Here is a 24,882-nt window from a genome sequence, read left to right on the forward strand (position 1 = left end):
GGCTCTCTCTACTGCTGCTCTCTCTTCTCTCACAGAATGGCTGAAACAGTTATTCATTTATTCTTTTTTTTTTTGCATTGTGGGCATTTGGGAGGGTCTCCTGAGGGTTATCTTTAAAAACTCTTCTAACATCAAATGCTCATGACTGCTGCTAAACTCACATAAACTTGGTTTGGAAAAGCTATAAAAATGGATGTTTTTTACTGTCGGTTTCCAGCAGGAGCAGACTGGCAACTTTCGGCCCAGGGGGATAGTACAAACGAGAGGCCCAGGGTGCAGCGATTCGGCCCCCTCCCACTTTTCCTAACCCCCCCATCCAACTCTCCTAATCCTCCTGCTGACCCCCATTATAAGCTGAAGCCCTGCTCCAGATACTCCCTAGTTACCCGGTGAATCCAAGTTCCCGACCTGGCCAGCAGGGGGAGGTTGGGGGAGCTGGGACAGCTCAGTTGGGGCTGGCTGGGGGAGGAGAGTCTCCAGTGGGGCATGGAACCGGCCTCTGCCTAGACACAGTTTACACCATCCATGCTGGGGGGGAGTGGGGGAGGCCTACGCTTTGTCCTCGTCTTCAACCCACACTCAGTAGGTCAGCAGCAGGGACTTTTTACTTCTCTTCACCAGGAAAACTTTAGGCATGTTTGTGGCAGAAGGGCAGAAGCGGTGCAGGCTTCTTACGGGGCATCAGAGTGGCCCAGGGGGCAACTCCAGGGCCCAGGGGGGAAAGTGCAGCCTTTTTACTGGGCATCAGAGTTGCTCAAGGGGCAATTCCAGGGCCCAGGGGGAAAGTGCAGCCTTTTTACGGGGCATCAGAGTTGGCCAGGGGGGCAATTGCCCCCCTGCTCCCTGGCCCAGTCCCCCCCTGGTTTCCAGCGTTCAGAAGAGGTTTTCAACTGCCCTGTGTACATGAGCCCTAACACTTCTTGCACCTATTAACAGTGAGGGTGAGAAAAAAGGTTAGACTGGCAATCAGGTTTAGGTCTGCTGTATGTTTAGTGGAGAAAACAGTTATAGTAATATATGCTATTACGTTGTGTATAGCTTATTATTAAAACAGAAACAGTAAGCTTTTCAGTTTAATTTTTTTGAGAACATATGTAAGCACAAACTTTATTTTTACATTAACTTACCAAAAGAATTTTATTTTCTAAGTCCAACAACACTTGTTTGCAACTGCATTTAGTTGAGACCATTTTCTGCATTGACTCGTGGTAAAAAGCAATATTTTCCTGCACTAGAGTAAAAAAATTTTTTTTTTCAAGATCTTAGGTTTCAGCACATTATTTTTTTTAAAGCTATTCACAAAATACCAAGAATTCAATGGCTAGCATCCCAATAATTGTCAACAACAGCAAAAAAGAGAAAAAGCGGGATTTTCAAGACCAATAAAGGAGGGATGATCACAAATTCAAAAAAAAATAAAGTCCTATGGAAGTGCCTGACCAATTATAATACAGTTACTAGGTGGGTAATGTTTAGTTAAAGTGGAGTTCCACCCATTTTAATAAGTTGAGATGTATGCAATCCCCTTTAAATATGCTTTTACCAATGTAAACTATTTATTTATTTATTTTTTGTAAGGAAATACCGTTTTTCTTCTTTATTCCCACATGGAAGAAAAATATATTTAAAATATATTTTTAAAAAAATGCATTTTTTCCACCCAAATATATTGGAAATATATTTGAAATGCTACAATTTTGGCCATATTCAATATATTTCTAAAAAATTTTCCCTAAATATATTGGAAATATATTTTTCTTCCATATGGGTTCATCCGCACTTCCGCGTCCTGCTGCCTATAGGCGATTACGTCACTAGGCCATTCGCAAGGTCTCCTGGGATAGCGGCGTCATGTATCCCAGCAGCCCTTGCGAATCGCCTAGTGACAAAATCTCGCGTTATTTCCAAACCGGCACCAGCTGATCTCAGGGATGTATTGCATTAAGACCGCATTCACACTGAAGCGGCACGACTTGTGCACTACTTCGGGGGCGACCTGTGAAGAAGTCTTTGGCGAAACGCGTTGGCTCTTTGAGGACATACAGACTATACCCAATAGAGACATTGTTGTTGCCAATTTGGTATTTTTGTATCAATGATTCCTCAGGAAATACGTTTTTATATGTAATATATGGTATTCATACGTATCTTTTTTAGCTGTATGATTTAATAAAATTTTGTTATACATCCTTTTTTTTTTCTTTTTAAATTTGTAATCACCCCTCCTTCATTGGCCTTGAAAATCCTGCTTTTTCTCTTTTTGCGGTTGTTATTATTTTAAAGCGCTCTGGTTCAGTTACTAAAAACCAAAAGTCTCCCAAGACTGCACATGAAAATACCTGACTGCTATTTGTGGATTTAGAGGTCAATGCAATTGAGAGGTGTGTGCCTAAAAGAACTGTAAGTATATATTTACTCCACATAACATTATCTTTCATGTTATACAAAAAAATTGGGCTAACTTTAGTTTTTATTTTTTTTAAGTGTATTTCTTCCAAAAATATTGCATTTGAAAGACCACTGCACGAATACAGTTTGACATAAAATATTGTAACGATCGCCATTTTTCTCTAGGGTCTCTGCTTAAAAAAAATACATATAATGTTTGGGGGTCCTAAGTAATTTTCTAACTAAAAATACTGATTTTAACTTGTAAGCAACAAGTGTCCTCTAATCCCCTAATAAGTTTTGTTGCCCTTCTCTGGACTCTCTCCAGCTCCAACACATCCCTCCTGAGGACTGGCGACCAGAACTGGACAGAATACTCCAGATGTGGTCGGACCAGAGTTTTATAAAGTGATAGGATTGTAGTTTTGTCTCTAGAATACATCCCCTTCCTTATACATGCTAATATTTTGCCGGCTTTGGCAGCTGCAGCTTGACATTGCATGCTATTGTTAAGTCTATCTTCTACTAAGACCCCTAGATCTTTCTCCATTTTTGATACCCCCAGAGGTTCCCCCCTAGCGTGTATTTTGCTTTTACGTATGAGTCCCTAAGTGCAATACCTTACACTTCCCCACAATTAACCTCATTTGCCATGTAGTTGCCCACTCTGTTATTTTGTTCAGGTCATTCTGCAAGATGTCTGCTTCCCGATGTGAAGTTATTGCCCTGCTCACTTTTGTGTCATCTGCAAAAACTGAGATCGAGCTCCTGACCCTGTCCTTAACCACTTGCCGTCTGAGTACGGTAGTACTACTGCGGCAAAGTGGTTCGTTATCGTCTGACGACGTAGTATTAACGTCGTCAGACACTCCCCCTTCTGGGCGGCGCTTGCGCGCCTCCGGAGGCTCGCTCCCGCTGTTTTCATTCACAGCGGGAGTCGGGCCAGGGGAGGAGCAGCGGCGATCGCCGCTGCTCTGCCCCGATCGCCGGGGATCTAGTGTGGAGATCTGCCCGCCTGTGTAAACACAAGCGGGCGGATCTCCATAGTGACAGGGAGTGACAGATCGGACTGTTCAGCATAGCTGGACATCCGATCTGTCCATGACTCACTCAGTCACCTCCCCCCCTACACGTCAGTAAGCACCAGGCATACATTAACCCCTCCCTCTCCAATAAAATTAACCCCTTCCCTGCCAGTGTCATTTTTACAGTAACAGTGCATATATATAGCACTGATTACTGCAGTAATGTCACTGGTACCCCCAAAAGTGTCAAAAATGTCAGTCAAGGGTCCGATCTGTCCGCCGCAATGTCGCAGTCCCACAAAAAAAATCGCAGATCGCCGCCATTACGCGTTAAAAAAAAAAACACCAAAAATGAGGTGATCAAATACCACCAAAAGAAAGCTCTGTTTGTGGGAAAAAAAGGACGTAAATTTCGTTTGGGTACGGCGTCGCACGACCGCGCAATTGTCAGTTGAAGTCGCACAGCGCCGAATCGCAAAAAGTGGCCTGGACGGAAGACAGCAAAATCCTCCGGTGGTAAAGTGGTTAATGCTATTTATGAATAAATTGAACAAAATTATACCCAGAACTGAGCCTTGGGGGACCCCACTTACCACCTCAGACCAGTCCGGGTATGCATTATTTACTACCACCATTTGGACACGCCCCTTTAACCAGTTCCGTATCCAAGAGCAAACCTTGTGGTCGATGCCTGTGGACCTTAAATTATAAATAAACCGTTTGTGGGGAACTGTATCAAACACCTTAGTAAAATCCAGGTACACCACATCCACTGGTCTGCCCCTATCTAGCTCACAGCTCACCTCCTCGTAGAATGTTAACCTTTAAAAGAAATGAATTTATAGTAATGGAAACATTCAACTTACACTATTTAGTTATACAACCCTCATTATATGTTACCCTGGGCATTACACTGCTACAGGTCCTCACTGCCCTTCTCTTTTTACTCTTTGAACTGACTGCAGATCTTTGGTGCCCTCTGTTGGATCACAAAGACAACATCACTAATAATGCAGCACACTTACAGGCCTTAGATGTTGCATCCATAGAATCCAAAAGTGACTTGCACTTTAAGTTTGTGTTTTCTTCCACGTGGCTGAGAGACATTTTCAACTGACAAAACAAAGTGAAACAATATTTAAACTGAAATCGCTCATCAGTATATACAACGATACATAGCTCGTCATTTGCTTACCTCCTGTATAGTCTCATGAACCTGGAGGATCAGCTGGTTTAACTGCTCACTAGGTAAAACAAATGCAGTTAAAGTGATTGTTAACCTTCTGACATTTCTTTTCAAAATAACAAACATGGTATACTTACCTGCTCTGTGTAATGGTTTTGCACAGAGCAGCCGCAAACCTCCCTTCTTGGGTCCCCCCGCCGATGCTCCTGGCTTCTCCCCCTCCCTAATGCTTCCCTATGGGGGCACTAATGCAAACTCGCTCCGGAGCCCCGCTGACACAGACAGCAGGGCTCGGACCCACTCCATCGTCATAGGATTTGATTGACAGGAGCCAACGACTCTTGCTGCTATCAATCTGTGCACTGAGGAGGGAGAGAGAGAGAGAGCACACAGCGCTGGATTGAGAGCAGGCTCAGGTATGTATGGGCGGAACCAAGACAAAGAAGGATTTTTACCTTAATGCAGAGAATGCATTAAGGTAAACAAAACCTCTAGTAAATATAATCAAAAATAAAATTCAGTGTAGCGCAGCAGTAAAAAACAGTCCACAAAGTCCCATAAGGATGTGATCACATACACATCCAATTGTGTTTTGAAGTAATCGTGAAATAAAAGTAAAAAAACAAACAAACAAGTGAAGTCCTCTGTGAATATATGCTCATCCACTTCCAAGCAACCCGTGCCTAATCTTCATGCACTGTCATTATCCATCACCTACTGAAGAAGCCCTATCACATGGCAACACGCGTCTAGGGGAGGAGTTGAGCTCGGCGACGTTTTCCGGAGTCACACAGATTTGAGGTAGTGAGCCGGAAAACACATGAAAAACGTGCTTTATTTTATGCTTTTGCTAGTGTACCTTTTTAGGTGGGGTATAATAAGAGAGTTATTACGGTAGTTCACTATGTCTGTCCTTTCTGCCTTAATACATATAATCTATGGGGACCTGTGAGGGTGGGAGCTCATATCCCATCGAGGCAGGGTCGGTGCTACCACTAGGCGAACTAGGCAGCCATCTAGGGCGCACTGCAACCTAGGATGCATTCATGGCCAGTAAAGTAAAGTACAGGAAAAGTAGAGACAACTCTGTATCGTAAACCAACAGCTGGAAACACTGTGCTTCATGCACATAGTTTCCATCCAAAATCTCTGGTACAAAGTATACCGTACTCGCAGTACCTGCGACTTCGACGAATATGCTCAAATGATGAGCAGTTTCGTCTGGAAGCAAACAAACTTAGAAACAGGTTGCGAGCAAGGGGATATACAACCACAACATTACGAAAAGCCTATAACAGGGCATTCCAAAAAACGAGAGAGGAAACTCTCTTTTACAAAAAAGATAAAAATCAAGAGGGAAGGGTACGTATTATCACTCCATACCATCGTCAACATCACTTAGTTCGCAATATCCTACAGCAACATTGGTACCTGCTCAAAAATGACAGCATTTTAAGTAAATATGTGAGCGATTACCCAGAAATTACTTTTAAAAAAGTTAAGTCAATCAGGGATAGAGTCATCAGAAGTCATTTTGATGATAAAAGAGAAAAACCAGTCGAGGATACACCAGGTACATGGCGTTGTGGGAATTGCAAATTTTGCGAATGGATCTACGAAAACCAATCATTATACTTACCTAATGGACAACTTTATTCTATAAAACACTATGTTGACTGTCAAACAATAGGCATAGTATATATTATGTTCTGCAATTGTGGCGCATATTATATAGGAAAAACAAAACGAAATTTCTGGCGCCGTATCAAGGACCACATAGGATATGGAAAAAATAATCTTTTGTCTACACCCATCGGAAGACATCTGGGGGTGTATCACAAAAATAATACAAAAGTAGTAAAATTCGCAGCTTTAGAACGTATATTGGAAAACCCGAGAGGGGGGGAATTCGATAAAATTATATTACAGCGCGAAGCACGTTGGATCTATTTGCTAAAAGCTACAACAAGTCCAGGACTAAATGAGGCATTAAGTTTCAAACCTTTTCTTTGAGGGACTTCTCTAGAAGGGCCCCCCTGAGAAATCAAAACCCCCCCCCCCCCTCATATGTGGAATAATCCTCCTTCACAGATAGAATAAAATAACGATTCAATAAAACAACTTTTCCTAAAATGACTTTTGGGGTGATAAGAGACATATTAATTATGATGCTATCCGATTTCTCTTGTTTCCCTTTTCTCTTCTTTCCTCTCATTGTTTTATTATATGATGTATTTGTAGCAATAACTTTTTCCTTGACTTCCTGTAAAGAGTCCTAGATACAAGCCATATTCATAATGTAAAAATACCTTCTAAAGAATATTAATTCAAATGTTGATATATGATGTATATGCAGTTATAACTAAAAGTATTATATATGCCTCAGAATAAACAAATATGAAATGTTCCCTCAATAGAGTGGATATATAGATTATAATATGCAATAAAAATGCAAATAACAGAATGATAATTTGACCCCTCTCTTCTATGCAGAAGCCGTTGTTATACTGGTCACAGTGATCTCATTTTTTGCATTCTGAGCCATTAAGGACCTATCTGCATTTAGTGACAGGGCGGCGATGACCCACCCTCTTACGAGGTTGTTGGTGAGCGCTCGTCACTTCCGCGGATCATTCCTGGCTTCATTGACGCTTCCGGCGGGTTTTTTTTTTTTCCGCCGAGCGTCATGACCGGATGTAAACAAAGGACGCACTTCCGGTCGCGTCCTAAGGTAAGATACGAAGGCGGGAAAGTGACGCACTTCCGGTGCGCGGAGAGCAACAAACAAACACCAGATCACAATTCATTAGGTAATGATCAGGTATATATGCGACATGCACACACACTCAGGACATGGCGGGATACGAGCAGGATGATGGAGGCTCTTGGCGCAGTAAGTTTTTTGAGCTTTTTAAAACTACCTACCCCAAATCTTGGCAATATATTCAAACTAATTTAGACATGCTTTTCTATTGAAAACGTCTTAGGTCGCCCCCTTTTGAACCAGATGACTATACCTTCTCTATCCCTGGGAACTATATTCACAAGTTATTTCAGCTGTAAATTCTATAATATCATTGCTTTACACTGGAATATACTCTACTATGTAAGTAACAAATATCTATAGGTATATATATATATATACGATATGTATACATTAACATAAGGGATTTAAATCGAGATATATACCTTCTTTTTGTGAATATAATCTACTATTATCTGATTACATCCTAGTGGATATACTACAAGTCTGGGGGGAATTTTTCCATCCAACGTTACAAGACACCTATATCTACTGCTATAAGGGGACTGGGTCCCAATATGGTCTAAGATTAAACAGAAGGATACAAAGGTAATAATGAATCAATTTGGAGATGTATTCATAAGTATAGAACCCTGTGGTTTTATATATTTGTGTTTTTGTCTCTCCACTTCTATTGAATGGATGAGATATGGGAATACTAATATAAATATATACACTATTTCTCTTATTAGACCTTCACGTGATACAACCAATAGCAGCCTCCATATCATTACTCTGATCCCGACCCGAATCCTCGATAGATTCCAGTGTGGGAATTGAGGTAAATATAACATAAATCATTACTAATATTTGAGGATACTGAGATACCCTTTTGAGATTCATATGTTTTTCCTTTGCCCCATATATATAGGTGGCCTACTCCACCAGTTTTTTGGGCCTTTGCTCTCTCCCTCTTCACTTCCCATTTTTTATTACTCTATGATCAATATGATATACTGATACTGATGACCACGGATCACATGGTTTTCTGCATTTTGAGAGGTGTGTTGTTTTTGATTAACAATCTAATACAAGATATGGAAATAAAATGTAACATAAAATGCTTTGTACTAATTGCATGTTTCTGTTTCTACTAAAAGAGATAAATTGTATATTTGCGTCTGAGGTCCAGAAGAAGCTAAGGCGAAACGCGTCGACCTCTTCAGACCACTATCCTAATACTCACAAAGTGTAACTACTACAATATCTGTATATCTAATATTTTGACCTATAGATATGATAAATGTTCTTATTTCAAATAATACATATGTCATTGTATAATTCTGTGTTTTTGAACTTTTGTTCTTTTTAAAAAAACTTTGGTTAAATAAAAGAATATATGTTTTTTATATCTATGGTAGTCTTTTGCCTACTTAATATGTGTCTTTAAAGTCCACCAAATCTCTATCTCCCTGAGCAAACTTGTTTTGTATCACGGAGTTTCTTTTTCTCTAATTAATAGGATTATGGCACACAAGGGTCAGCTCAACCAAAAACCCCCCTCTTTTCCATTCATGGCCAGTGTCACATTCCTCTCCTGTCACCTCCTCATCCCCGGTGGATGTCACCTCTAGAGAGGGGGGCAGTGTGTACAGGAAGGAGGGCAGTGTGTATAGGAAGGGGGGTGTAGGGTTAAAGGGGGCAGTGTGTACAGGAAGGGGGTGTAGGGTTAAAGGGGGGAAGTGTGTATAGGAAAGGGGGTGCAGGGTTAAAGGGGGGTAGTGTGTATAGGAAGGGGGGTGTAGGGTTAAACAGGAGCAGTGTGTATAGGAAGGGGGTGTAGAGTTAAAGGGGGTGTAGGGTTAAAGGGGGCAGTGTGTGCAGGAAGGGGGGTGCAGCTTTAAAGGGGGGCTGTGTGTGCAAGAAGGAGGTGCAGCATTAAAGGGGGGGAGTGTGTGCAGGATGGGGGGGGTAGTGTGTACAGGAAGGGGGATGTAGGGTTAGGGGGAGGGGCGTTATGTGCAGGAAGGGGGGGCAATGTGTACAATTTTGTTTTTTTTTGTTTTTTTTTGGGGGGGGGGTGCAAGTGGCTGGTCTTGTCTTTGTCTAGGGCGCAAAACAGTATCACGTATCTGGGTTGTGAGGAGATAAGCTGTTTTTGATCTGTACAGAGGTGGGTTGCTTGGAAGTAGATAAGCATATATTCACGGAGGACTTCACTTGTTTGTTTTATTACTTTTAATTCACAATTACTTCACAATGCAATTGCATGTGTATGCGATGACATCCTTATGGGACTTTGTGGACTGTTTTTTTTACTGCTGCGCTACACTGAATTTATTTTTTATTATATTTTTATTAGATGTGTTGTGGAATCACTTACATGGTGGCTGGCTGGTCAGCATTGTATTGTTTTGTATATTATTTATTTATGTATTTGTTTTAGTTTCACAGACTAGTTTAGCGCCGGTTCACATTACCGCGACGCTACTTGCAGGGGCGACCTCCGAGATCGCGGTGCGAGCAGCGCGCCGCGACCTCGGAGCGGCCGCCATGGACTTCATAACATTGAAGTCTATGGCGGTCGCCTCCTGGTCGCCCCAAAGAAGCTCCGGACCCTTTTTCTAGGTCGGAGCGACTTGTGTCGCTCCTATTAGAACGGGTCCGCAGCTTCCCTATGGGAGGCGACCTGCGGCGACCTGTGAGGCGACCAGGTCGCCTCACAGGTCGCCCTAGTGTGAACCGGCACTTAAGGTTTGCACTGATTGTTACAAAACTATTCAAGTAAACAAAACCTATAGCCTTTAAAACCACTTTAACTTTGTATGCTGAATTTGCTTTTTTTGTCACCGTTTTTCACTTCCAGAAGGGCACATTTTTGTACTTATCATTACATTTTAGCACAAAGCCATCAGTAAAGAAAAAGACATTTTGTCTATGGAGTACAACCTACCTCTCATATTTTTCTTTGGCCTTTCTCTTGCTTTCTTCAAATTGCTCCATAATGCTTTTACTATTTGCTTTTCCAAATTTCTGGAATGGGCCCCTTTCTTTACCATCAGTGCAGCACAAAGGAGGCTTAGACTGGTATTTCTGAAGAACGCTTGGTTCATTCTGAATAAGCTAGAACGGAAAAAAAAAACAGATCCCCAGACAAAAAATAATAATAATGATATATTAAAAGATAGAATAGAACAAGCAGCTTTTGCTATAATGCTCACAGAGTTGCCCCCCACAGTTCTTTTTTCCACCACTAGATGTCCTCAGACAGCCAGGATCATTCAACCCTCTTACTGTGCTGTCATGGACCCGTCCCCTGCCTGTGACTGGACAATGAAGGAGAAGCAGTGCAGTGATGAGCTCATCTCTCTGTTACTCTCCTCCTATCAACAAGGTTCTTGCAAGCCATGTACTGATTGGCTGCTTCTTCCTCTCCCACTCTAAGCTCTTCTGCACAGCAGCTGGGTACTTGTATTGTTGTAAATGTAACGATGTATTAATGAGTACTGATTTAGTCACTTTGTTGCTTTTTCCTCTCCCACTTTGCGGCACAGGGGCTGCAACACGCTGATACCTTAAGTCCAATTCGGGTACTTATTTTACTTATATTATAAAGAACATTTAAAGAGGTTGCATACTGGAAAAAAACAAACAAACCCTGCAAGACAAAGGCATAATGAGCTAGTATGCATCGCATACTAGCTCATTATGAAATACTTACCTTAGAACAAAGCCCCGACATGGACCCCCAGATACCGCTGTGGGAGCTGATATGTTCCCTCGTCGTCTCTTCCGGGTTCGGCGGCTCCGGTGCTGTGAGTGGCTGGAGCCGCTAACACGTCACTCCCGCTCATGCGCGCGGGAGTCATTTTTAGGCAAGTGGCCGGCATGGAACTCTGAAGGTCCGCCGGAACTTCAGAGCGCATGCGCCGCTAGCGTCAGCGGCTGCATGCAGGGCAAATATCTCCTAAACCGTGCAGGTTTAGGAGATATTAATCATACCTACAGGTAAGCCTTATTATAGGCTTTCCTGTAGGTAAAAGTCACAAAAATCAATATACTACCACTTTAACCACTTCAACACAAGAGCAATATATTTAAATTTTTTGTATACATGTAAAAAAAAAATCAGCATTGTTAGCTACAAAATGTCTGAAACCCCCCCCCCCCCAAGAATATTATATATTTTCTGAATGCAGAGTGTGTGCAAGGCAATAGGGGGTACATTTTTTATTTATTTTTTTAATTTTAATATACTTTTTTTTTTAAATTAACTTTATTGCTATCAAAAATGTCATGTGAATGCATTGGGCAGGTGACAGGTACTCTTTATACTGTAGAAACACAAAGGGTCTATTTAGATCCCAGTGTCTCTCCTGTCCTGCAAAGCATCTAACCAGGCACAGATTGTTAGATGCCTCCCTGACCGTATCAGCCGGAGAATGACAACTTAGAAACCAGAAGTGACAAAATCATTGTTGCTTCTGACTTCATTCAGAGCAGAGGAGATCAAGGAACAGATGTTCCTCAGTCTCCCCTCGCTTGGGATCCTGAAGCCATTTGATGTGGTCCCTGGGCAGCGCTGGCCCATTGTGCTGCCTGGGTCCAAGAATAAAAAGCTGCCCCCCCCCCACGAAAAAAAAAACACACCCACCAAACAGCCCCCACCTCCATTATTTTATATAAATATAAAATTTAGAAAGTATTATATACACCAGTGATGGCGAACCTTGGCACCCCAGATGTTTTGGAACTGCATTTCCCATAATGCTCAACCACATTGCACAGCGCATGAGCGTCATTGGACAATGTAGTTCCAAAACATCTGGGGTGCCAAAGTTCGCCATTACTGATACTGTTACCTTCTTCCATGACTCACCACCAGACCGGTCCACCAAACACCCGCTGTCTGTCCTCAGTCCTCCTGTCACTCCTGTGTCTGCCGCGAGTACCGCCCTAGAAGATCCAGCCTGCCCTGCGTGAGATGGAGTGCGCTGATGTCTGATGTCATTGCGTACACCACAGCCACGTGAGGGACGTTCCCAGAAGGAGACACTCCACCTCCTCATACTCATCAGTTTGCTCTACAGGCGGCAGTATGAGATGATGAAATGCCGCCCGTAACGCACCGCAAACTGATGACACAAAAAAACTGACGAAAAAAAAAATCTTGGGTGTCAATTTGCCGCCCCTCTCAAAGTGCCGCCTGGATCCAATTGACCCAGCAGGACCCATGGTAGGGCCGGCACCTGTCCCTGGCTGCTGTCAAGAGTGGGAGAGCCTGGGAACCACATGGGGGGAGGGGGATACCACTCCGCCCGCACTGTAAAAGTGATTGGGTGCCTATACAGCCGCCCAAACACTTTTACTTTACAGACGAGAGGCGGCTGGGGAAAACGGGTACAAAGCTGATGGCTGCCACTGCTTGTCATCAGCTTGTGCTTAACCCTTTATTCTTTGGACGTACTGCATATGTCCAAAGAGCTGAACTGGTTAACGATGTATCAAAAATACCGAGCTGCAGGGAATCCGGGACACGTGAGACAATTATTTTTTTTTCTCTTTTTTTTTTACAGCAGCCAGAATCTTAATTGCGAGATCCTGGAAATCTCCCACAATCCAGTTTGATCTTTTGAAGGCCAAGTTGACATGGATCATAAAAAATGAACATTTGTCGGCGATTCTACAGGACAGGTTTGCCCTCTTTGAGAAAATCTGGTATCCCTGGATAAAATATCTTTCGTACTCCTCTTGAGATGGGTGAAAACCTATGTTCTGACAGTAGAGGGCGCACTTCTTCTCCTCTATTCTTTACCTTGTTTTTCCACTTCTTTTTCCCTTTTTCTTCATCTCTGTATGCCTTTCTTTTGTTGATTTTCTCCATTGAATGTACTACATTGTACAAAAGCTGACAAGTGTTGCATAGTGTGTCGTAGGAGAAAATATGTTATAGAAAGGTGGCGTGACGCATGCTAAAAACGACTCCCCCGGCAGGGGGGGTGGATCTGCCCCTCTTTTCTCCTGGATGGGGGGGGGGGGGTCAGGTATACACCATCGTTAATAATGTATTGATGTAGCCATATACTTCTCCATACTCAAACTTCTATGGGAGAGGCTACTTAAAGGGATTTGTAAAGTCAGAAAACCTTCTGTGTGCAGCAGCCTCCCTAATGCTTACCTGAGCCCCTTCTTGATCCAGTGATGTTCAGGACTGTCTAAGCCACCCGGGACTCTCCTCCTCATTGGCTAAGACACAGCGCCATTGGCTGTCAATCAAAGCCAGTTAGCCAATGAGGAGAGAGAGGGGGCGGGGCCAAATCATAGCTCCGTGTCGGCTCCATTCACACCTGAGCATATCGTCTCATGTGTTTTTTAGTTTGGGCTTTTTTCAGGCGTTTTTTCTGACTTTTTCAGTTTTTTTTTTGCAGATGTTTGGAGGAAGGCATTGACATCTAAAAAAAACACTTGTAATCTGCCAATAAAGAAGCTCATGTACTTTTTTGAGCTTCATGCATTTTGATTCGGGAGACAAAACGCTCAGATGTGAACAGGGGCCATTGAAATGAATGGGATTTTGCTTGTTGGGCATTTTGAGAATTTAGAGATGAGCGTTTTACGAGCTGAAATACGCTCAGGTGTGAACAGGTCCTAAATGGATACACAGAGCTGCGACTCGGCTCAGGTGCCCCTATAACAAGCTGCTTGCTGTGGGGACGCTCACAGCAAGCAGATGTAGGAGAAAGGGGCCAGGACAGCCGAAGAGGGACCCGAGAAGAGGAGGATCCGGGCTGCTCTGTGCAAAACCAACTACAGGAAGGAGGTAAGTATAACATATTTGTTGTTTTTATTGAAAAAATAAAACGGGACTACTATCTCTTTAAGAGTCGGTTCACACTAAGACGACACGACTCCTTACTACTTCGGGGGCAACTTGTGCATTACCATGCACCACGACTTCGGAGCGACTTGCAGGGACTTCACATAATGGAAGTCTATGCAAGTCGCTCCGAGGTCGCCCCGAAGTAGTACAGGACCCTTTTTCTAAGTTGGAGCGACTCGTGTCGCTCCTATTAGAACGGGTCCTGTAGCGGTCAATGGACCGTGAGGGAGCGCGACTTGTCAGGCTGACAAGTCGCCTGACAAGTCGCGCTAGTGTGGACCGGCTCTTAAGGGTTTCTTTTCGGTTATATAATTATTTATTGAAGCTAAACTACGGATGACCTTAGGATTATTGGATAGTGACTTTGATTATTGTACTATTGTAAGTATGAATGTTTCTGGAGACTGTTATCCGACCATTTCAGCCACATGTTTTCTAGTTGGCTTTTGTACTTCTTTGAAATACTTAATAAAAAGTAATGGAAAGTGGCAGTAAACACTGCTTGGTCATTTGTACCTACTGGTGAGCCTACAGTAAAGCTTAGCTGTAGTTACAGTGAATATCTTCTAAATGTGCACCATTAGGACACGGGTGCCCAACCTTTAAAGAGCGGGGGTCACTTAAGCGGCTTGATATCTGGTCGCGGGCCACAATGAGCGGAGCGGGCAGATGACAGGTCTGTGTCCACTCTGCATATGAAGAGCAGACACGGACACAGCCTGCTCTACTCTATGGGCTCTCCAATCCAATCCACCCAGATGGGAGAGGACGGACCCCCTTAGGTTTTTTTAGTGGATCAGATTGGGGGGTAGGCAGGTTTAAATGGACACAAGTCTGTTTACATCTGCCGCTCCATATAGGTGAATGGAGGGTCCGATTGGGTCTGCCTGAAAAACAGGCAGGCAGACCCGGTCAGACTGATCATATGAAAGTGGCTTAAGGCTGCTTTCACACTGATGTGCTGCGGTTTACCCGCACTGCGGGTGCAGCACAGCGCACCTGTGGCCTTCCTGCGGGTTAGCTGCACTTTGCCATTTTGCCATAGACTTCTATTATATCCTGCAGGTGTGGTGCACTTTCTGAAAGCACACCAAACCCATAGGAAATAACAGAAGTCTATAGCTCAGTGCAGGTAACCCACTGGAAAGCCACAGGTGCATTGCACTGCACCCGCTGCACCTGCAGATCAGTTTGAAAGTAACCAGTGCAGATATGAAGATAACAGATATGCCCATTGTTATTTGATTTTAATTGAAAACTGACCTCAATCTTCACCTCAGGAATCATTCTGCAGGTATTGCCGGCTACTGTTGTCCCAGGCGGAGTGATACCAAATGCACTCCGCCTGGGACAACAACAGCCAAGGATACCTGCAGAATGATTCCTGAAGTGAAGACTAAGGTCAGTTTTCAAATTCTGCAGGTAACGTCGGCTGTTGTTGTCTCAGGCGGCGTGGATTTGGTATTACTCCGCCTGTGACAGGAGCCGGTGCTATACCAGAAGAATTGGCTCTGCTCTCTACTGCAGCCGCATGCTTCCTCTACCGCCGACTCTATTTTTAACACTGATGCTCGGCAATGGCGGGTTGGTAACCGGCGACCTGGGATTGCCAACCTGCAATCCCAAAGCAGGAGGTCGCTAGCCACATCAGAGGGCTCGCCTAGTTTAGGAGATATTTAGCTTTAGCAGCCGGTGATGTCACCAGCGCATGAGCACTGCGCTCTCAATGGACAGCGTGGCATCCATTGAGAGAGCTGTGCCATGGCTGTGACTCCTGCGCATGCTTTGAGGCTCAGTCATTCAAGCAGCTGGAGCCCGCGAACCTGCAAGGAAGACCGGGTGAAGGTAGGGTAAGACAGGGTGCTGCTGGAGAGATCTGTTTTTTAGGTACCGCGTTTTTATATTATGCTAGTATGCTGTGCTCATTGTCTTTTTTTTTTTTTTTAGACTTAACTACCGCTTTAATTTTTGTCTTTTATATCTGTCTAGACTTCAGATTTAAATTAGTATTCACACTGACTTTCACCCATTTACATAACCTAGAGATGTTAGAAATTTGTGGTTCTGATTTTCACTAAATGAAAGCATCATGAAAGAGTTTCGGTTTTAGGGTCAGCCTGTAATGTGTGCCTGTAATTCCCTCTGCAAACTCCAGATGGCACAATGTGGTTGAATATTCGGCAAGATATGCAATCTGAATAGGTTTGTCTTCAAATTAAAATGGAAAATAGTAAATGTGGCGAGGCGATGATATTTGTAAATATTTCATGAATTTAAACATATAAATATTTATTATTGAAAGAAAAGATCACTCCAATGCCAATCAAAGTAATTGTAATATGAAAACAAGAATGGGTATTGAAAAAGAGCAAGTTCCAGCAAGTCTCTATTAAAGAACACTTCCAAAACAACGAGCAACTAAAAAGGCCAAAAACTTGCAGAATTTTTTTTTTTTTTTGGTGCTTACGCATATTACATTAAATTCCCAGAACCATATGTAAAAAATATTTCTATATTTATGTGGTTGTAAACCCTAACATACATACAGTATCTCACAAAAGTGAGTACACCCCTCACATTTTTGTAAATATTTTATTATATCTTTTCATGTGACAACACTGAAGAAATGACACTTTGCTACAATGTAAAGTAGTGAGTGTACAGCTTGTATAACAGTGTAAATTTGCTGTCCCCTCAAAATAACTCAACACACAGCCATTAATGTCTAAACCGCTGGCAACAAAAGTGAGTACACCCCTAAGTGAAAATGTCCAAATTGGGCCCAAAGTGTCAATATTTTGTGTGGCCACCATTATTTTCCAGCACTGCCTTAACCCTCTTGGGCATGGAGTTCACCAGAGCTTCACAGGTTGCCACTGGGGTCCTCTTCCACTCCTCCATGACGACGTCACAGAGCTGGTTGATGTTAGAGACCTTGCGCTCCTCCACCTTCCATTTGAGGAGGCCCCACAGATGCTCAATAGGGTTTAGGTCTGGAGACATGCTTGGTCAGTCCATCACCTTTACCCTCAGCTTCTTTAGCAAGGCAGTGGTCATCTTGGAGGTGTGTTTGGGGTCATTATCATGTTGGAATACTGCCCTGCAGCCCAGTCTCTGTACAGTACATGTTGGCATTCATGGATCCCTCAATGAACTGTAGCTCCCCAGTGCTGGCAGCACTCATGCAACCCCAGACCATGACACTCCCACCACCATGCTTGATTGTAGGTAAGACACACTTGTCTTTGTACTCCTCACCTGGTTGCCGCCACACACGCTTGACACCATCTGAACCAAATAAGTTTATCTTGGTCTCATCAGGCCACAGGAGATGGTTCCAGTAATCCATGTCCTTAGTCTGCTTGTCTTCAGCAAACTGTTTGCAAGATTTCTTGTGCATCATCTTTAGAAGAGGCTTCCTTCTGGGATGACAGCCATGCAGGCCAATTTGATGCAGTGTGTGGCGTATGGTCTGAGCACTGACAGGCTGACCCCCCACACCTTCAACCTCTGCAGCAATGCTGGCAGCACTCATACCTCTATTTCCCAAAGACAACCTCTGGATATGACGCTGAGCACGTTCACTAAACTTCTTTGGTCGACCATGGTGAGGCCTGTTCTGAGTGGAACCTGTACTGTTAAATTGCTGTATGGTCTTGGCCACCGTGCTGCAGCTCAGTTTCAGGGTCTTGGCAATCTTCTTATAGCCTAGGCCATCTTTATTTAGAGCAACAATTCTTTTTTTCAGATCCTTGCCATGAGGTACCATGTTGAGCTTCCAGTGACCAGTATTAGAGAGTGAGAGCGATAACACCAAATTTAACACACCTGCTCCCCATTCACAGCTGAGACCTTGTAACACTAACGAGTCACATGACACCTGGGAGGGAAAATGGCTAATTGGGCCCAATTTGGACATTTTGACTTAGGGGTGTACTCACTTTTGTTGCCAGCGATTTAGACACTAATGGCTGTGTGTTGAGTTATTTTGAGGGGACAGCAAATTTACACTGTTATACAAGCTGTACACCCACTACTTTACATTGTAGCAAAGTGTCATTTCTTCAGCCCCCGTTCACATAGAGGCGACCTGTGAGGTGACCTGGTCGCCTCACAGGTCGCCGCAGGTCGCCTTCCATAGGGAAGCTGCGGACCCGTTCTAATAGGAGCGACACAAGTCGTTCCGACTCAGAAAAAGGGTCCGGAGCTTCTTTGGGGCGACCAGGAGGCGACCGCCATAGACTTCAATGTTATGAAGTCCGTGGCGGCCGCTCCGAGGTCGCGGCGCGCTGCTCGCACCGCGACCTCGGAGGTCGCCACCCGAAGTCGGATCGCCCCTATGTGAACGGGGCCTCAGTGTTGTCACATGAAAAGATAGAATAAAATATTTACAAAAATGTGAGGGGTGTACTCACTTTTGTGAGATACTGTATACCCAGTAGGGTGACTGGCCTCAGGCGATACTCAGAGACTAAACAAATCCTCCTACATAAGTTGTACCTGTTTATCTGCAGTCTCTTCTTCTCTAAATCTGTTCAAAGTCCAGAATTTTAAAGCTTGTCTGAAAGCTCAGAATAAAGGGGACAGAGAGCTGAAATACACCCCTGCAGAGCTCAGTGAGGAGGAGTTCTGAGAGCGGATTGAAGGAAAGGGACACATCCCCCTCCACACAGCACTCAGGGACAGAACTGAGGCTGAAAATCACAGGCTGTGTGCTGGAGATCCCTCCCATCACCTTTTTTTTTCTCTTGGTGTCAGAAGTAATTCATGCTGATAGTATAGGGAAGGAGGCAGCAGACAGAGATGACACTTAGTGCTCTGGATTGAGACAAGCACACACTATACAGGGATATGCTTTGTTTATATTTCATGTCTGAGGTTTACAGCCATTAACAAATCTAAAAACATTCCTAGATCCATTTCTTTCCATGAAGGTAATATGAGATAAAATATTGACATAGACAATCCCTCTCCTTACAGAGACTCACCAGGTGGGTATTAACCCCTATTGCTTAATACATAATGTATAATAATTAGTCCAGAGATCACCTTCATTAATTCATCGCAAATATCTCCTTTCTCATTTGCATTTCACAAGTCAAGCTTTGTCAGGAGAACAAGGAGAGGAAAATCCTTTCATGCAAAGAAAATAGATCTATGAATGTTTTTAGATTTTTATTTTAATAAATATGAAAACAATTTTTATACACGTTTCTGGTCATTTTCTGTAGTAAGTATAACCACCTATAAAAATTAATTTTGCTAGGTTTTTGGCATTTGTAGCTGGTCATTGTGCAGAGGGGCTGTGGTGCTTTAGAAGAGACTTTTTTTGTTCCAAAATTTCTTTTTTGAATTTTCAGGAAATAAAACAATACAAGCAAGTATAATGAACATCATACACACACAGTGTTAAGTTTGGGGGTGCAATTGTAACATCTAACAAGAGATACCTATGGTGGAATAGGAGGGAGCCTTTTGATGATACACTATATTGTCAAAAGTATTGGGACGCCTGATTGTAGGCTTGTTAGTATGATGCTTCCGACAGCCGACAGCGCATTTTCGGCCGAACAGAATCTGTCGTGCAGGCATTAAAATTTTTGTTGGCCAACACCAGAACGGCCGATTCTTCCTCAGTCAGTACAGATTTCGGCCGACAGACAGCCGATTAGCAAGACTGGGCATGCTCAGAAAAGAAAAAAGACAAGGAAAGTTAACCATCACATGACATCACTTCTGCAGTCGGCTGTTGTTGGCCGACAAAATTCCTGTGCAGTCTTTTGCAGTTTTCAACAGACACGACAGCCCTGGACAAAAGACGGCCGATCGTTCGGCCGACGATCAGTACGTGTGTACGGGGCTTTAGTCCATAGGGTTCAATATTGAGTTGGCCCACCCTTTGCAGCTATAACAGCTTCAACTCTTCTGAGAAGGCTGTCCACAAGGTTTAGAAGTGTATCAATGGGAATGTTTGACCATTCCTCCAGGAGGGTGTTTGTGAGGTCAGGTACTGATGTTGGACAAGAAGGCCTGGCTCGCAGAGCGCCAAAGGTGTTCTATCGGGTTGAGGTCAGGACTCTGTGCAGGCCAGACAAAGTTCCTCCACCCCAAACTTGCTCATCCATGTCTTTATGGACCTTGCTTTGTGCACTGGTCCAAATCATTTGGTGGATGGGGGGATTATGGTGGGGGTTTTATTTTTCAGGGGTTGGGCTTGGCCCCTTAGTTCCCGTTAAGAGAACACTTAAGGAATCAGCATACCAAGACATTTTGGAAAATTTTGGACAATTTCATCCTCCCAACTTTGTGGGAACAGTTTGGGGATGGCCCCCTTCCTGTTACAACATGACTGAGCACCAGTGCACAAAGCAAGGTCCATAAATACATGGATGAGCAAGTTTGGGTGGAGCAATGTCTTGGTATGCTGACGCCTCAAGAGTTGTCTTAACTGGAACCAAGCCCAACCCCTGAAAAATAAAACCCACACCATAATCCCCCCTCCACCAAATGATTCAGACCAGTGCACAAAGCAAGGTCCATAAAGACATGGATGAGTGGGTTTGGAGTGGAGGAACCTGACTGGTCCTAACCTCAACCCGATAGAACACCTTTGGTATGAATTAAAGCAGGGACTATGAGCCAGACCTTCTCGTCCACATCAGTGCCTGACCCCACAAATGCGCTTTTGGAAGTATGGTCAAACATTCCCATAGACACACTCCTTAACCTTGTGGACAGCCTTCCCAGAAGAGTTGAAGCTATGGGGAGAAATGTGGTCTGCACGCTCCCGTGCTACATAGACTTACACAGCAGGACTTAGGCCCACCTCGCACTTCCTCTTCACTGCATTTGATTGACAACAGCACGAGCCAATAGCTCCTGCTGCTTCTCGAATGCTGTGAGAAGAGGGAGTAAGTGCAGAATAGATGCAGCTTTGCACAGCGCTGATCTCTTCTTCCCTCTCTTATTCTTCATACAGGGGAAGGGGGGCACAGGGAAATTTAAAACGTTTTTTACCTTAATGCAAACAATGCATTAGGGTAAAAAATGTTTTTAGGTTTAGTAACACTTTAAAGCCATGAGGCAGGTTCCTCCATCTATCTGGGTTTCAGCGTTGTCTGCACAGATTTGTATCCATACAATACAAACAGGGTATACCAGTTGGGTTTGATCTGATATTCCTATAGAAGCATGGGGGAAGAGGGGTATCATTTACTAAAAGAGGAGAGACATCTGCAGTTGGGTCAAGTATTCTGAACTTGCCCCATTAATTGTTCCCACTGAAGGCAGTGGGCCAGTGGTCGTGCACAGGCCTGATAAGGCAGTTGTCATCTCACATCTGCAGTTGATTCAATTGTCAGGATTTTTTTCTCAGCAACCAAATAAAGACCTGTCCTTTAGGCTACATTCACACGGCATTTAGCCACGGTGCGAATCCCATAGGCAGGTATCTACTCATTCCTGCTACTGGCTTTGATGATTGTAAGGATAGCTATGGCCGCCTAGCCCCGTACACTATCATGACAGACTGTTGGCGGCTACAGCTATTTGTGGCTGTTCACACAGCCAGCAATTACCTGCGGTGATCGCAGTTGGACACACTTTGTACGCGTCCAGTAATGATCACCGCAGGTCACCCCTGGCTGTGCGAACAGACATAAATAGCTGCAGGTGTCATTACAGTGTACGGGCTCGGCCGCCGCAGCTATCCTCTCACAGCTGTCAAACCCAGCAGCAGTAATCAGTAGAAACCTGCTGCTGGGATTCACACCGTGGCTAAATGACCATGCAAATGTAGCCTAAAATTTGAAGTTAGCAATTGTTATCAGCTGAAGCAGGCGGCTCCTACTTTTCACAGATGAGGTTGGTGTTATCTCAATACTATGAGGTTGATTTACTAAAGGCAAATATACTGTGCACTGCGATTGCAGTTGCTCTTGATCTGAGGGGAAGCTCTGAAATGAGGGAAAGCTCTGCTGATTTTTATCATCCAATCAAGTGCAAGCAAAAACTGGATTTTTGTTTTACCATAAAATCCTTTTCTCTGATGTCCATTGATGGACACAGCTTCATATCTTCATTGACCGTTGGGTTATGCTGCCCCCTAAAGGAGTAGCACACTAGGCAGAAAAGAATTGAGTACGCCTATAGGGCAGTCCCAGGGGGTATACTCCCACTTCCTGCTATTGGATCTCAGTTATGTAACAAGCAGTGTCAGAAGAATACATAACCCAACTCCACAGAGGGGTGGGTGCTGTGTCTGTCAATGAACATCAGAGAAAAGGATTTTACGGTCCAATCCAGTTTTCTCTTTCGTTCATTGACGGACACAGCTTCATATCTTCATTAACCGTTGGGACGTCCCAAAGCAGTGTCATCATGAAGCACAGCAAAAAGACAGAATTTCCCTAAAAAAGGGCTAAACATAGCCAACCAGGTAACCAGGAGCATAACCAAGAACAACTGGAGCTCACCTACCAGGAAAACAAACACACCCTCAAGAGGCTGTAGCCTCTGCAACAGCGGCCTGCAAAACCTTGCGGCCAAAGGCAGCATCTGAAGATACAAGGACATCCACCTTGTAAAGCTTTGTGAATGTGTGCACAGATGACCTGGTGGCCGCCATGAAAACCTGGACCACTGACGCCTGATGACGGAAGGCCCAGGAGGCACTAAGCGCCCTCGTAGAATGCGCCTTAACAGGGAATGGAGGAACCTGACCTTTAAAGTGAATAGGCCTGCACCACTGTCTGCCTGATCCATCTGGAAATGGTCGCAGCAGATGCGGCCTGCCCCTTACAAGAACCATACATAAGGACAAATAAGGAATCTGATTTGCAAATCTACTCAGTCACCGCCAGGTACACCCTGATGGCTCGAACCACATCCAGGGAATGGATAGGCGGGAAAGGGGAACACCTTAGTCGCCTTGGAAGGTCTGCGGGTACCAAATTGCAACGGAATGGCCAACGTAGCATTAGCTGTGCCCTCCATTGTTAAAGTTTCCCACACTGATACAATCAGTGCCTCCACAAGCGCTTTTTCTTGCGCAGATGTAGTGGAAGAGGACTCAGCCTCACTGTCTAAGCACTCGAAGTGTGTGGGCACAGACCCCGTGGGGTGACTCGCGTCCGCGGCGGCCAAATCAACTTCAGAATCTGAGGATGCAGAGGAAGCAGGTGAAGGCAGAGGGCGCTTTTTACCATGTCTCCTCTGAAGGGCCATATCCACTTTTGACACCAGTGACTGCAGGACTGCCGTCACGGCCGCCAGGGCTGACTGAGGGTCCCGCAGCCTCCAAGAGTGGGTCAGTTGCTCTGGAGCTCCATAGTAACCTGGGGGCCACTAGAAGGGTTTGCACAAAAAAATTGGGAAAACGCTGTAAAAATCAACCAACGCTGTATCGATGGCACTACAGGTCCCAGCGCACCAGGCAGTGCTGCTATAGCAGGAGGAGAAAGTATACACAGCCCAAGGGCTCACCACCACCACTTTAGTAGGGAGAGTGAAAGCGCCAAACTGCTTCCTCCACACCGGTCAGAGAGGAAGAGGAAAAGCTAGAGGCCAACCGCTGAGCACCACTCCTATAGGCTACAAGAAAATGGTCGTCCATAGACTTCAATGGGCAACTACACAAACATGGCCGCCGAGTCAGCTATGGGAAAATGGCGGCGGCGAGCGCGCGGCTCACTAGACCCTAGGAACCCATCAAGTATCTTATCCAGCAAGGGGGGCCTAGCTAGAGATCCCCCTCCAGGGCAATATGACACATAGTAACAGCAAATAGAGCTGCCGCAGCGCTCTCCCACCCCCCTCCAGCCACAGCTTCCACACCCATCAGTACAGCCATCTCAGCCAGGGGGGCTAGGGGGACTGGGGGGGGGGTAGCTAGCACAGGTGAACCCACTAATTAGGAGGGGGTGCCATTAGGGTGGGAAGGGCACAGGAGGGACCAACCAACCCGGGGAGGTGCCCGCATACACCCCAAAATTTCCCTGAGGAGAGGGGGACACTACTCACACACCTCCGCACCACTCCGGGCAGATCACCTCCCCATTTTGGAATGGGGGGAGCTGCGGGCGAGAGGTATACTGCGTCTCAGGCCACGACCCAGTTGTGTGCGTCCTCGTGAGGTGTTTCACTTGCCGGCCAGCCCCTGTCCTGTGGGGCTTTGTCGTGGCCGACCTAGCACAGAGCTGTGGTCTGCACGCCTTCGCTGGCCAGACTGAGGAGACAATAAGGACCTAGGGTATCCAGTGCGGCACCCAGTCCGGGCAGTTGATTGTAGTTCTCACTGGAACAGACTTGATTGTAGAAAGAAAAAACAATAAAAGGAGAAAAGTTCCTTTTAAAAAAGGAAAAAATGCTTGGACCAAAGATCCCAGCAAGGAGCTAGGTCCTTACTCCTGACTAGGCAGAAAAAAAACTGAGATCCTATAGCAGGAGGTGGGAGTATACCACCTGGGACTACCCTAGGGGCGTAGTCAAGCTTTTTTAACAATTATTATATAACTACTCCTAAGGGGAGCAGCATAACCCAACGGTCAATGAAGATATGAAGCTGTGTCTGTCAATGAACAAAAGAGAAAATGTCATTTTTTTTTTTTTTTCCTTGCATTTTATTTAGTATTCTTTGCAAAGTGAAGCTTTTCCTCATTCA

General features: G+C 44.5%; 1 protein-coding gene across 1 annotated transcript in view; it reads right to left on the reverse strand.

Annotated features, from left to right (window-relative positions):
- Positions 1 to 24,882, reverse strand: part of IHO1 (interactor of HORMAD1 1) — a gene marked incomplete at both ends in the record, with an annotated part of 34,608 nt that overhangs the window by 5,027 nt on the left and 4,699 nt on the right. Inside the window, 4 exons of the mRNA XM_082264868.1 lie at positions 1,128 to 1,231; positions 4,439 to 4,526; positions 4,609 to 4,657; positions 10,296 to 10,462. Of these exons, the coding sequence (XP_082120994.1) occupies positions 1,128 to 1,231; positions 4,439 to 4,526; positions 4,609 to 4,657; positions 10,296 to 10,462 (408 nt within the window). The remainder of the gene's footprint in view (positions 1 to 1,127; positions 1,232 to 4,438; positions 4,527 to 4,608; positions 4,658 to 10,295; positions 10,463 to 24,882) is intronic.

Source organism: Pelophylax lessonae, assembly GCF_965119305.1.
Source record: "Pelophylax lessonae genome assembly, chromosome: 8".
Taxonomy (NCBI): domain Eukaryota; kingdom Metazoa; phylum Chordata; class Amphibia; order Anura; family Ranidae; genus Pelophylax; species Pelophylax lessonae.